The sequence below is a fragment of the Ranitomeya imitator genome, chromosome 3 (genome assembly GCF_032444005.1).
Source record: "Ranitomeya imitator isolate aRanImi1 chromosome 3, aRanImi1.pri, whole genome shotgun sequence".
Classification (NCBI taxonomy): domain Eukaryota; kingdom Metazoa; phylum Chordata; class Amphibia; order Anura; family Dendrobatidae; genus Ranitomeya; species Ranitomeya imitator.
In genome coordinates this window covers 796,193,028-796,207,175 of record NC_091284.1, presented here as the reverse complement: position 1 = coordinate 796,207,175, position 14,148 = coordinate 796,193,028, and the positions used below count along the sequence as shown (strand labels likewise).

The 14,148-nt window shown below is 41.5% G+C and overlaps 1 protein-coding gene across 4 annotated transcripts in view; it reads left to right on the top strand.

Annotated features, from left to right (window-relative positions):
• LOC138671223 (collagenase 3-like) overlaps positions 1 to 12,624 on the top strand; it is an 89,039-nt gene extending 76,415 nt beyond the window's left edge. The window contains exons 9-10 of one of the 4 annotated variants that reach the window (XR_011319441.1): positions 11,549 to 11,689; positions 11,811 to 11,948. Coding sequence is in view for 3 of the 4 variants with exons in the window: in XM_069759201.1 (XP_069615302.1) it covers positions 11,549 to 11,652 (104 nt within the window). In the remaining variant the exon portion in view is untranslated. Of the gene's footprint in view, positions 1 to 11,548 lie in introns of all 4 variants that reach the window. The other 3 variants (XM_069759201.1, XM_069759202.1, XM_069759203.1) reach the window with 3 other exon arrangements.
• The last annotated feature ends 1,524 nt before the right edge of the window (positions 12,625 to 14,148 follow it).

Below are 14,148 nucleotides of genomic sequence, written 5' to 3'. Positions count from 1 at the left end.
TTTTCCAGGGAAAATTTATAAACCCAATAAAAAAAATAATAATAAATAGGCTTTCTATGGCCCACTATCTGAGAGAGAGAGATGGCACGCTTAGGACTGGCACACAAGCCCAAAGCCCAATATTAATCTCCCACTGATTGATTTAATGATTTTTTCAGGTAGAATTTAGAACCCAAATCAAGCAAAAAAATTAATAGGCTTTCTATGGCCCACTGAGTGAGAGATGGCACACACAGGAGTAAGGAGTGGCACACAAGCCCTGAGGCCAATATTTTTCTCCCACTGATTGATTGATTGATTTTTTAAGGTAGAATTATGAACCCAAATCAACCAAAAAAATAAATAGGCTTTCTATGGCCCACTATTTGTGAGAGAGATGGCACGCTCAGGACTGGCACACAAGCCCAGAGGCCAATATTAATCTCCCACTTTTTTTTTTTTCCAGGGAAAATTTATAAACCCAATAAAATAATAAAAAAAATAGGCTTTCTATGGCCCACTATCTGAGAGAGAGAGAGATGGCACGCTTAGGACTGGCACACAAGCCCAAAGGCCAATATTAATCTCCCACTGATTGATTTATTGATTTTTTCAGGTAGAATTTAGAACCCAAATCAAGCAAAAAAATTAATAGGCTTTCTATGGCCCACTGAGTGAGAGATGGCACACACAGGAGTAAGGAGTGGCACACAAGCCCTGAGGCCAATATTTTTCTCCCACTGATTGATGTTGTGATTTTTTCTGGTAGATTTTGGAACCCAAATCAAGCAAAAAAATAAATAGGCTTTCTATGGCCCACTGAGTGAGAGATGACACAGACAGAGATGGCACTCTAGCAGAAATGTCAATCTTAATCTCCCACCAAAAAAAAAAAAAAAGGAACTGTCCTTCAATTACTATCTCCCTGCAGTAATCTCAGCCAGGTATGGCAGGCAGCAATAAGGAGTGGACTGATGCACAAATTAAATAAAAAGTGTGGACAAACAAACAAGATAGCTGTGCAGAAAGGAAGGAACAAGAGGATTTGTGCTTTGAAAAAAGCAGTTGGTTTGCACAGCGGCGTACACACAGCAATGCAGCTATCAGGGAGCCTTCTAGGGCAGCCCAATGAGCTACAGCGCTGAGGAAAAAAAAAGGAGCTTCCACTGTCCCTGCACACCGAAGGTGGTGTTGGGCAGTGGAAATCGCTACAGCACAAGCGGTTTTGTGGTTAATGGACCCTGCCTAACGCTATCCCTGCTTCTGACGAAGCGGCAGCAACCTCTCCCTAAGCTCAGATCAGCAGCAGTAACATGGCGGTCGGCGGGAACTCCCCTTTATAGCCCCTGTGACGCCGCAGACAGCAAGCCAATCACTGCAATGCCCTTCTCTAAGATGGTGGGGACCAGGACCTATGTCATCACGCTGCCCACACTCTGCGTTTACCTTCATTGGCTGAGAAATGGCGCTTTTCGCGTCATTGAAACGCGACTTTGGCGCGAAAGTCGCGTACCGCATGGCCGACCACGCACAGGGGTCGGATCGGGTTTCATGAAACTCGACTTCGCCAAAAGTCGGCGACTTTTGAAAATGTTCGACCCGTTTCGCTCAACCCTACTGGTAACTAACTGGTGACAGCTGGAACATGTCATTCATTCATGGAATACTGGTAACTAACTGGTGACAGCCGGAACATGTCATTCATTCATTGCATACTGGTAACTAACTGGTGACAGCCGGAACATGTCATTCATTCATTGCATACGGGTAACTAACTGGTGACAGCCGGAACATGTCATTCATTCATTGCATACTGGTAACTAACTGGTGACAGCCGGAACATGTCATTCATTCATTGCATACTGGTAACTAACTGGTGACAGCTGGAACATGTCATTCATTCATGGAATACTGGTAACTAACTGGTGACAGCCGGAACATGTCATTCATTCATTGCATACTGGTAACTAACTGGTGACAGCTGGAACATGTCACTCATTCATTGCATACTGGTAACTAACTGGTGACAGCCGGAACATGTCATTCATTCATGGAATACTGGTAACTAACTGGTGACAGGCAGCCTGAACATGTCATTCATTCATGGAATACTGGTAACTAACTGGTGACAGCCGGAACATGTCATTCATTCATTCATGGAATACTGGTAACTAACTGGTGACAGCCGGAACATGTCATTCATTCATTCATTGCATACTGGTAACTAACTGGTGACAGCGGGAACATGTCATTCATTCATGGAATACTGGTAACTAACTGGTGACAGCTGGAACATGTCATTCATTCATTACATACTGGTAACTAACTGGTGACAGCCAGAACATGTCATTCATTCATTGCATACTGGTAACTAACTGGTGACAGCCGGAACATGTCATTCATTCATTGCATACTGGTAACTAACTGGTGACAGCCGGAACATGTCATTCATTCATTGCATACTGGTAACTAACTGGTGACAGCCGGAACATGTCATTCATTCATGGAATACTGGTAACTAACTGGTGACAGGCAGCCTGAACATGTCATTCATTCATGGAATACTGGTAACTAACTGGTGACAGCCGGAACATGTCATTCATTCATGGAATACTGGTAACTAACTGGTGACAGGCAGCCCGAACATGTCATTCATTCATTGCATACTGGTAACTAACTGGTGACAGCTGGAACATGTCATTCATTCATGGAATACTGGTAACTAACTGGTGACAGCCGGAACATGTCATTCATTCATTCATGGAATACTGGTAACTAACTGGTGACAGCCGGAACATGTCATTCATTCATGGAATACTGGTAACTAACTGGTGACAGCCGGAACATGTCATTCATTCATGGAATACTGGTAACTAACTGGTGACAGGCAGCCCGAACATGTCATTCATTCATGGAATACTGGTAACTAACTGGTGACAGCTGGAACATGTCATTCATTCATGGAATACTGGTAACTAACTGGTGACAGCCGGAACATGTCATTCATTCATTCATGGAATACTGGTAACTAACTGGTGACAGCCGGAACATGTCATTCATTCATTCATTGCATACTGGTAACTAACTGGTGACAGCGGGAACATGTCATTCATTCATTGCATACTGGTAACTAACTGGTGACAGCTGGAACATGTCATTCATTCATTGCATACTGGTAACTAACTGGTGACAGCTGGAACATGTTATTCATTCATGGAATACTGGTAACTAACTGGTGACAGGCAGCCCGAACATGTCATTCATTCATTGCATACTGGTAACTAACTGGTGACAGCTGGAACATGTCATTCATTCATGGAATACTGGTAACTAACTGGTGACAGGCAGCCTGAACATGTCATTCATTCATGGAATACTGGTAACTAACTGGTGACAGCCGGAACATGTCATTCATTCATGGAATACTGGTAACTAACTGGTGACAGGCAGCCCGAACATGTCATTCATTCATTGCATACTGGTAACTAACTGGTGACAGCTGGAACATGTCATTCATTCATGGAATACTGGTAATTAACTGGTGACAGGCAGCCTGAACATGTCATTCATTCATGGAATACTGGTAACTAACTGGTGACAGGCAGCCTGAACATGTCATTCATTCATGGAATACTAGTAACTAACTGGTGACAGCCGGAACATGTCATTCATTCATGGAATACTGGTAACTAACTGGTGACAGGCAGCCCGAACATGTCATTCATTCATTGCATACTGGTAACTAACTGGTGACAGCTGGAACATGTCATTCATTCATGGAATACTGGTAACTAACTGGTGACAGCCGGAACATGTCATTCATTCATGGAATACTGGTAACTAACTGGTGACAGCCGGAACATGTCATTCATTCATGGAATACTGGTAACTAACTGGTGACAGGCAGCCCGAACATGTCATTCATTCATTGCATACTGGTAACTAACTGGTGACAGCTGGAACATGTCATTCATTCATGGAATACTGGTAACTAACTGGTGACAGCCGGAACATGTCATTCATTCATTCATTGCATACTGGTAACTAACTGGTGACAGCGGGAACATGTCATTCATTCATGGAATACTGGTAACTAACTGGTGACAGCCGGAACATGTCATTCATTCATTGCATACTGGTAACTAACTGGTGACATCTGGAACATGTCATTCATTCATTGCATACTGGTAACTAACTTGTGACAGCCGGAACATGTCATTCATTCATTGCATACTGGTAACTAACTGGTGACATCTGGAACATGTCATTCATTCATTGCATACTGGTAACTAACTGGTGACAGCGGGAACATGTCATTCATTCATGGAATACTGGTAACTAACTGGTGACAGCCGGAACATGTCATTCATTCATTGCATACTGGTAACTAACTGGTGACATCTGGAACATGTCATTCATTCATTGCATACTGGTAACTAACTGGTGACATCTGGAACATGTCATTCATTCATTACATACTGGTAACTAACTGGTGACAGCGGGAACATGTCATTCATTCATGGAATACTGGTAACTAACTGGTGACAGCCGGAACATGTCATTCATTCATGGAATACTGGTAACTAACTGATGACAGCCGGAACATGTCATTCATTCATTGCATACTGGTAACTAACTGGTCACAGCCGGAACATGTCATTCATTCATTGCATACTGGTAACTAACTGGTCACAGCCGGAACATGTCATTCATTCATTGCATACTGGTAACTAACTGGTGACAGCTGGAACATGTCATTCATTCATTGCATACTGGTAACTAACTGGTGACAGCTGGAACATGTCATTCATTCATTGCATACTGGTAACTAACTGGTGACAGCTGGAACATGTCATTCATTCATGGAATACTGGTAACTAACTGGTGACAGCCGGGACATGTCATTCATTCATTGCATACTGGTAACTAACTGGTGACAGCTGGAACATGTCATTCATTCATTGCATACTGGTAACTAACTGGTGACAGCCGGAACATGTCATTCATTCATGGAATACTGGTAACTAACTGGTGACAGGCAGCCTGAACATGTCATTCATTCATGGAATACTGGTAACTAACTGGTGACAGCCGGAACATGTCATTCATTCATGGAATACTGGTAACTAACTGGTGACAGGCAGCCCGAACATGTCATTCATGCATTGCATACTGGTAACTAACTGGTGACAGCTGGAACATGTCATTCATTCATGGAATACTGGTAACTAACTGGTGACAGCCGGAACATGTCATTCATTCATTCATGGAATACTGGTAACTAACTGGTGACAGCCGGAACATGTCATTCATTCATTCATTGCATACTGGTAACTAACTGGTGACAGCGGGAACATGTCATTCATTCATGGAATACTGGTAACTAACTGGTGACAGCCGGAACATGTCATTCATTCATTGCATACTGGTAACTAACTGGTGACATCTGGAACATGTCATTCATTCATTGCATACTGGTAACTAACTAGTGACAGCCGGAACATGTCATTCATTCATTGCATACTGGTAACTAACTGGTGACATCTGGAACATGTCATTCATTCATTGCATACTGGTAACTAGCTGGTGACATCTGGAACATGTCATTCATTCATTGCATACTGGTAACTAACTGGTGACAGCGGGAACATGTCATTCATTCATGGAATACTGGTAACTAACTGGTGACAGCCGGAACATGTCATTCATTCATGGAATACTGGTAACTAACTGATGACAGCCGGAACATGTCATTCATTCATTGCATACTGGTAACTAACTGGTGACAGCTGGAACATGTCATTCATTCATGGAATACTGGTAACTAACTGGTGACAGCCGGAACATGTCATTCATTCATTGCATACTGGTAACTAACTGGTGACAGCTGGAACATGTCACTCATTCATTGCATACTGGTAACTAACTGGTGACAGCCGGAACATGTCATTCATTCATGGAATACTGGTAACTAACTGGTGACAGGCAGCCTGAACATGTCATTCATTCATGGAATACTGGTAACTAACTGGTGACAGCCGGAACATGTCATTCATTCATTCATGGAATACTGGTAACTAACTGGTGACAGCCGGAACATGTCATTCATTCATTCATTGCATACTGGTAACTAACTGGTGACAGCTGGAACATGTCATTCATTCATTGCATACTGGTAACTAACTGGTGACAGCTGGAACATGTCATTCATTCATGGAATACTGGTAACTAACTGGTGACAGCCGGAACATGTCATTCATTCATTGCATACTGGTAACTAACTGGTGACAGCCGGAACATGTCATTCATTCATTGCATACTGGTAACTAACTGGTGACAGCCGGAACATGTCATTCATTCATTGCATACTGGTAACTAACTGGTGACAGCCGGAACATGTCATTCATTCATGGAATACTGGTAACTAACTGGTGACAGGCAGCCTGAACATGTCATTCATTCATGGAATACTGGTAACTAACTGGTGACAGCCGGAACATGTCATTCATTCATGGAATACTGGTAACTAACTGGTGACAGGCAGCCCGAACATGTCATTCATTCATTGCATACTGGTAACTAACTGGTGACAGCTGGAACATGTCATTCATTCATGGAATACTGGTAACTAACTGGTGACAGCCGGAACATGTCATTCATTCATTCATGGAATACTGGTAACTAACTGGTGACAGCCGGAACATGTCATTCATTCATGGAATACTGGTAACTAACTGGTGACAGCCGGAACATGTCATTCATTCATGGAATACTGGTAACTAACTGGTGACAGGCAGCCCGAACATGTCATTCATTCATGGAATACTGGTAACTAACTGGTGACAGCTGGAACATGTCATTCATTCATGGAATACTGGTAACTAACTGGTGACAGCCGGAACATGTCATTCATTCATTCATGGAATACTGGTAACTAACTGGTGACAGCCGGAACATGTCATTCATTCATTCATTGCATACTGGTAACTAACTGGTGACAGCGGGAACATGTCATTCATTCATTGCATACTGGTAACTAACTGGTGACAGCTGGAACATGTCATTCATTCATTGCATACTGGTAACTAACTGGTGACAGCTGGAACATGTTATTCATTCATGGAATACTGGTAACTAACTGGTGACAGGCAGCCCGAACATGTCATTCATTCATTGCATACTGGTAACTAACTGGTGACAGCTGGAACATGTCATTCATTCATGGAATACTGGTAACTAACTGGTGACAGGCAGCCTGAACATGTCATTCATTCATGGAATACTGGTAACTAACTGGTGACAGCCGGAACATGTCATTCATTCATGGAATACTGGTAACTAACTGGTGACAGGCAGCCCGAACATGTCATTCATTCATTGCATACTGGTAACTAACTGGTGACAGCTGGAACATGTCATTCATTCATGGAATACTGGTAATTAACTGGTGACAGGCAGCCTGAACATGTCATTCATTCATGGAATACTGGTAACTAACTGGTGACAGGCAGCCTGAACATGTCATTCATTCATGGAATACTAGTAACTAACTGGTGACAGCCGGAACATGTCATTCATTCATGGAATACTGGTAACTAACTGGTGACAGGCAGCCCGAACATGTCATTCATTCATTGCATACTGGTAACTAACTGGTGACAGCTGGAACATGTCATTCATTCATGGAATACTGGTAACTAACTGGTGACAGCCGGAACATGTCATTCATTCATGGAATACTGGTAACTAACTGGTGACAGCCGGAACATGTCATTCATTCATGGAATACTGGTAACTAACTGGTGACAGGCAGCCCGAACATGTCATTCATTCATTGCATACTGGTAACTAACTGGTGACAGCTGGAACATGTCATTCATTCATGGAATACTGGTAACTAACTGGTGACAGCCGGAACATGTCATTCATTCATTCATTGCATACTGGTAACTAACTGGTGACAGCGGGAACATGTCATTCATTCATGGAATACTGGTAACTAACTGGTGACAGCCGGAACATGTCATTCATTCATTGCATACTGGTAACTAACTGGTGACATCTGGAACATGTCATTCATTCATTGCATACTGGTAACTAACTAGTGACAGCCGGAACATGTCATTCATTCATTGCATACTGGTAACTAACTGGTGACATCTGGAACATGTCATTCATTCATTGCATACTGGTAACTAACTGGTGACATCTGGAACATGTCATTCATTCATTGCATACTGGTAACTAACTGGTGACAGCGGGAACATGTCATTCATTCATGGAATACTGGTAACTAACTGGTGACAGCCGGAACATGTCATTCATTCATTGCATACTGGTAACTAACTGGTGACATCTGGAACATGTCATTCATTCATTGCATACTGGTAACTAACTGGTGACATCTGGAACATGTCATTCATTCATTACATACTGGTAACTAACTGGTGACAGCGGGAACATGTCATTCATTCATGGAATACTGGTAACTAACTGGTGACAGCCGGAACATGTCATTCATTCATGGAATACTGGTAACTAACTGATGACAGCCGGAACATGTCATTCATTCATTGCATACTGGTAACTAACTGGTCACAGCCGGAACATGTCATTCATTCATTGCATACTGGTAACTAACTGGTCACAGCCGGAACATGTCATTCATTCATTGCATACTGGTAACTAACTGGTGACAGCTGGAACATGTCATTCATTCATTGCATACTGGTAACTAACTGGTGACAGCTGGAACATGTCATTCATTCATTGCATACTGGTAACTAACTGGTGACAGCTGGAACATGTCATTCATTCATTGCATACTGGTAACTAACTGGTGACAGCCGGGACATGTCATTCATTCATTGCATACTGGTAACTAACTGGTGACAGCTGGAACATGGCATTCATTCATTGCATACTGGTAACTAACTGGTGACAGCCGGAACATGTCATTCATTCATGGAATACTGGTAACTAACTGGTGACAGGCAGCCTGAACATGTCATTCATTCATGGAATACTGGTAACTAACTGGTGACAGCCGGAACATGTCATTCATTCATGGAATACTGGTAACTAACTGGTGACAGGCAGCCCGAACATGTCATTCATGCATTGCATACTGGTAACTAACTGGTGACAGCTGGAACATGTCATTCATTCATGGAATACTGGTAACTAACTGGTGACAGCCGGAACATGTCATTCATTCATTCATTGCATACTGGTAACTAACTGGTGACAGCGGGAACATGTCATTCATTCATGGAATACTGGTAACTAACTGGTGACAGCCGGAACATGTCATTCATTCATTGCATACTGGTAACTAACTGGTGACATCTGGAACATGTCATTCATTCATTGCATACTGGTAACTAACTAGTGACAGCCGGAACATGTCATTCATTCATTGCATACTGGTAACTAACTGGTGACATCTGGAACATGTCATTCATTCATTGCATACTGGTAACTAACTGGTGACATCTGGAACATGTCATTCATTCATTGCATACTGGTAACTAACTGGTGACAGCGGGAACATGTCATTCATTCATGGAATACTGGTAACTAACTGGTGACAGCCGGAACATGTCATTCATTCATGGAATACTGGTAACTAACTGATGACAGCCGGAACATGTCATTCATTCATTGCATACTGGTAACTAACTGGTCACAGCCGGAACATGTCATTCATTCATTGCATACTGGTAACTAACTGGTCACAGCCGGAGCATGTCATTCATTCATTGCATACTGGTAACTAACTGGTGACAGCAGGAACAAGTCATTCATTCATTGCATACTGGTAACTAACTGGTGACAGCGGGAACATGTCATTCATTCATTGCATACTGGTAACTAACTGGTGACAGCCGGAACATGTCATTCATTCATTGCATACTGGTAACTAACTGGTGACAGCCGGAACATGTCATTCATTCATTGCATACTGGTAACTAACTGGTGACAGCTGGAACATGTCATTCATTCATTGCATACTGGTAACTAACTGGTGACAGCCGGAACATGTCATTCATTCATTGCATACTGGTAACTAACTGGTGACAGCCGGAACATGTCATTCATTCATTGCATACTGGTAACTAACTGGTGACAGCTGGAACATGTCATTCATTCATTGCATACTGGTAACTACCTGGTGACAGCCGGAACATGTCATTCATTCATTGCATACTGGTAACTAACTGGTGACAGCCGGAACATGTCATTCATTCATTGCATACTGGTAACTAACTGGTGACAGCCGGAACATGTCATTCATTCATGGAATACTGGTAACTAACTGGTGACAGGCAGCCTGAACATGTCATTCATTCATGGAATACTGGTAACTAACTGGTGACAGCCGGAACATGTCATTCATTCATTGCATACTGGTAACTAACTGGTGACAGCCGGGACATGTCATTCATTCATTGCATACTGGTAACTAACTGGTGACAGCGGGAACATGTCATTCATTCATGGAATACTGGTAACTAACTGATGACAGCGGGAACATGTCATTCATTCATGGAATACTGGTAACTAACTGGTGACAGCTGGAACATGTCATTCATTCATGGAATACTGGTAACTAACTGGTGACAGCTGGAACATGTCATTCATTCTTTGCATACTGGTAACTAACTGGTGGCAGCCGGAACATGTCATTCATTCATTGCATACTGGTAACTAACTGGTGACAGCCGGAACATGTCATTCATTCATGGAATACTGGTAACTAACTGGTGACAGCTGGAACATGTCATTCATTCATTACATACTGGTAACTAACTGGTGACAGCTGGAACATGTCATTCATTCATTGCATACTGGTAACTAACTGGTGACAGCTGGAACATGTCATTCATTCATGGAATACTGGTAACTAACTGGTGACAGCTGGAACATGTCATTCATTCATTACATACTGGTAACTAACTGGTGACAGCCGGAACATGTCATTCATTCATTGCATACTGGTAACTAACTGGTGACAGCTGGAACATGTCATTCATTCATTGCATACTGGTAACTAACTGGTGACAGCTGGAACATGTCATTCATTCATTGTATACTGGTAACTAACTGGTGACAGCTGGAACATGTCATTCATTCATTGTATACTGGTAACTAACTGGTGACAGCTGGAACATGTCATTCATTCATTACATACTGGTAACTAACTGGTGACAGCCGGAACATGTCATTCATTCATTGCATACTGGTAACTAACTGGAGACAGCCGGAACATGTCATTCATTCATTGCATACTGGTAACTAACTGGTGACAGCTGGAACATGTCATTCATTCATTGTATACTGGTAACTAACTGGTGACAGCTGGAACATGTCATGGTTATGATAGATCAAGACCCAATGTTTTCCCATCATGATATCATAGTGGTTGAGGTGGAACGACATCAGTCGGACATTACATGCTCTGGTCCTGTGGGATCTGTTCTAAGGCTAATTTTATACTAACTATGGAGTATATTGCACATACGAATGATGTGAATTGATTTTCTCTCTCTCTGTTTCTGTTCATCAGATCACTTGTATTTCTCTAATGGAGCCAACCAGATTGAATATAACCCTAGGAGAAACCGTGTCGTCCGCAAGATCCCAAATTATCAAAAGCTGAACTGCAAGTGAAGATGAGCTATGATCTAACACGTGAAATCAAATGCAGGTATACATGGAAATGTTATAATAAAACTATATACTACTTTACCACAGTCGCTCCATAAATATATATACCGCAGATATTGGCTTGCAATGCCCTCACACAAGTACTTCTTTATGTTTTATAGTAATGAAAGAATATAACACAAGATGACATGACATCGTTCAGCTCAGACTTTTGCTTGAGATGATTGAAGCTTTTGCAATTCAAATTTGCCAGTTTCAACAAATTTTTCCCCAAAATTAGAGCTAAAGTTGGAAGCTGACCTCGCTTGCCATGTGACCGTACATAATCCTCTGACGTAGGCGCCACATGATCACCATTGTTTGTTATTTGCGCTCTTTCCATTGTTTGTTGCAATTCCGCAGCATAAACATTTTTGGAGATACCTGTTGGCTGTGTTTACTATTTGATGCACCTGTGTTTGATTGTCATGTTTGTTTCTGATTGGCTACCTGTACTTCAAATTGTTTTGCCAGTAACTCACCAGACACCCCCTGACAAAGCTACTGTGTAACGCGCGTCGGGTGCTTGGTGGGTCAGCACCCCCACTAATACTATACTGCATATCTGATGTACTTTACTATTCAATGTACTGGGGTATCTACACCCTTTTAATAATAATCTCTACACTTCATTTACTCAGTAGTGTGATACGTTGTATTATTTGCATTTTTGTGGGGTGTATTCTTTACTCTTTGAAGCTTTATAGTCTACTCTCATGGTGACTATAGGATTAGATATATCGGAGATTTTCTCTCTATATAAAATATTTTACTCCTCTGTCACTCAGTAATGCTGCATCTTAGAACTTTCAAGGTACCCACAATTTAATTGGGTTTTTCTCCCACCGGGATTTTCCTTGTGTGTTTGTAATCTTTGGAATCTCTTTATGTATTTTTTAATGTGTTTTCCATTCAATAAATTTTTTTTAAATCTCATTATTTTTGTCCTTTCACATTCCTTTTTTGATATTGCCATTGTTATGAGTGCGCTGTGGGACATATTACTCATATGGGGAATTACAAGCTTTTGATGCATGTGTAACCGATTGCAAAACTGAAAACCACGCGTGTGCGTGTGCGTGTGCGTTCACCAACTGTGTGTGTATTCACCCATCTCCCCTTTTCCCCATAGTTTGTAAGCTTGCGAGCAGGGCCCTCATTCCTCCTGGTATCTGTTTTGAACTGTGATTTCTGTTATGCTGTAATGTCTATTGTCTGTACAAGTCCCCTCTATAATTTGTAAAGCGCTGCGGAATATGTTGGCGCTATATAAATAAAAATTATTATTATTATTATTATTATTATTATCTGTCAGTATCGAAGGCACATCTGCTTATTTATGGCCAACTGTAAAGGAAACGCTGTAAGTCATTAAGTTTTACACAGCCAAATCAGTTCTGTAAAGATTAGATAAAACAGCAGAGTAGAAAGCAGTAGGTAGAAAAAAAAGTATGATGGCCGTAAAGAAGAGCTCTCACAGCAAATACTCACCCTATTGATTTTTTGGGATCTTTTTTGGTGGGGTTTACCTATGAATATGAGTTGTTTAGCTGGCAAGTGGTTAAATAGCAAGTAAAAGAAAATGTTTAATTTTTGCTAGAGTTTTTCTTTAATAAATCAAAGAAAAATGAATTAGTAAATAAAGTAAGAATAAAATACGATAGCACGCAGATGTTCAATTCCTAAATCTGCCACGAGAGGGCAAACCTGGGCTAAAATCATTCAGGTTAGACCCATCCCTATCATGTAAAATATCAGAGGTTGTTGAGGACAAGGACGGCATGTTTCAAGGTTTCTGTGCCAGTTTTTTTTAGCTAAAAAAAGCTGCAAATTTTGGGACACGTCATTTCTGCTAAAAAAAAAAAATGCATCTTTTTGCAATTTTATATTTTATATTATTACTTACCCACTTCTGCTCCAGCGCTGCCACTTATCTTCTCCCTGCCAATGATGTCATGTCCAAAGAACATGACTTCTGCAGCCAATCAATGGGTTGAGCGGTTTTGTCGAAGAAGGCGGTCTGAGATCGATTGAGTCCAGTGACTGACTGCATCGGTCACGTGGAGTTCATATGACATCATTACTTCTGGTATTGAGCCATAGAAGATTGGTGCTGGGTTGGCAAGGGTAAGTAATGTGGATTTTGTTAGTTGTGGTCTAAGGGGTAATGTTTATTCTTTTAGAGATTGGCATGCTAGGCCTGGCATTCCAGTGTAAGGAGGCTTATAAGCCATGAAATTCTCCGCTGGGAAATTTAAATATGCAAACTGCCTCTTCATAGAAAAAGAGGACTTGAACTCTACCACCACCTATTGGAAGTAGTGATCCTAAAAGATAATTTTGACCCTTTAACGAGCCTTGTTACATGACTTAGGATAAAAGCCAAATCAGAATCTTAATTTGTAGACACAGTGTTTTGGGTGTTACCCCTCGTCAATGCAAAGTGTGAGATTTGACTTG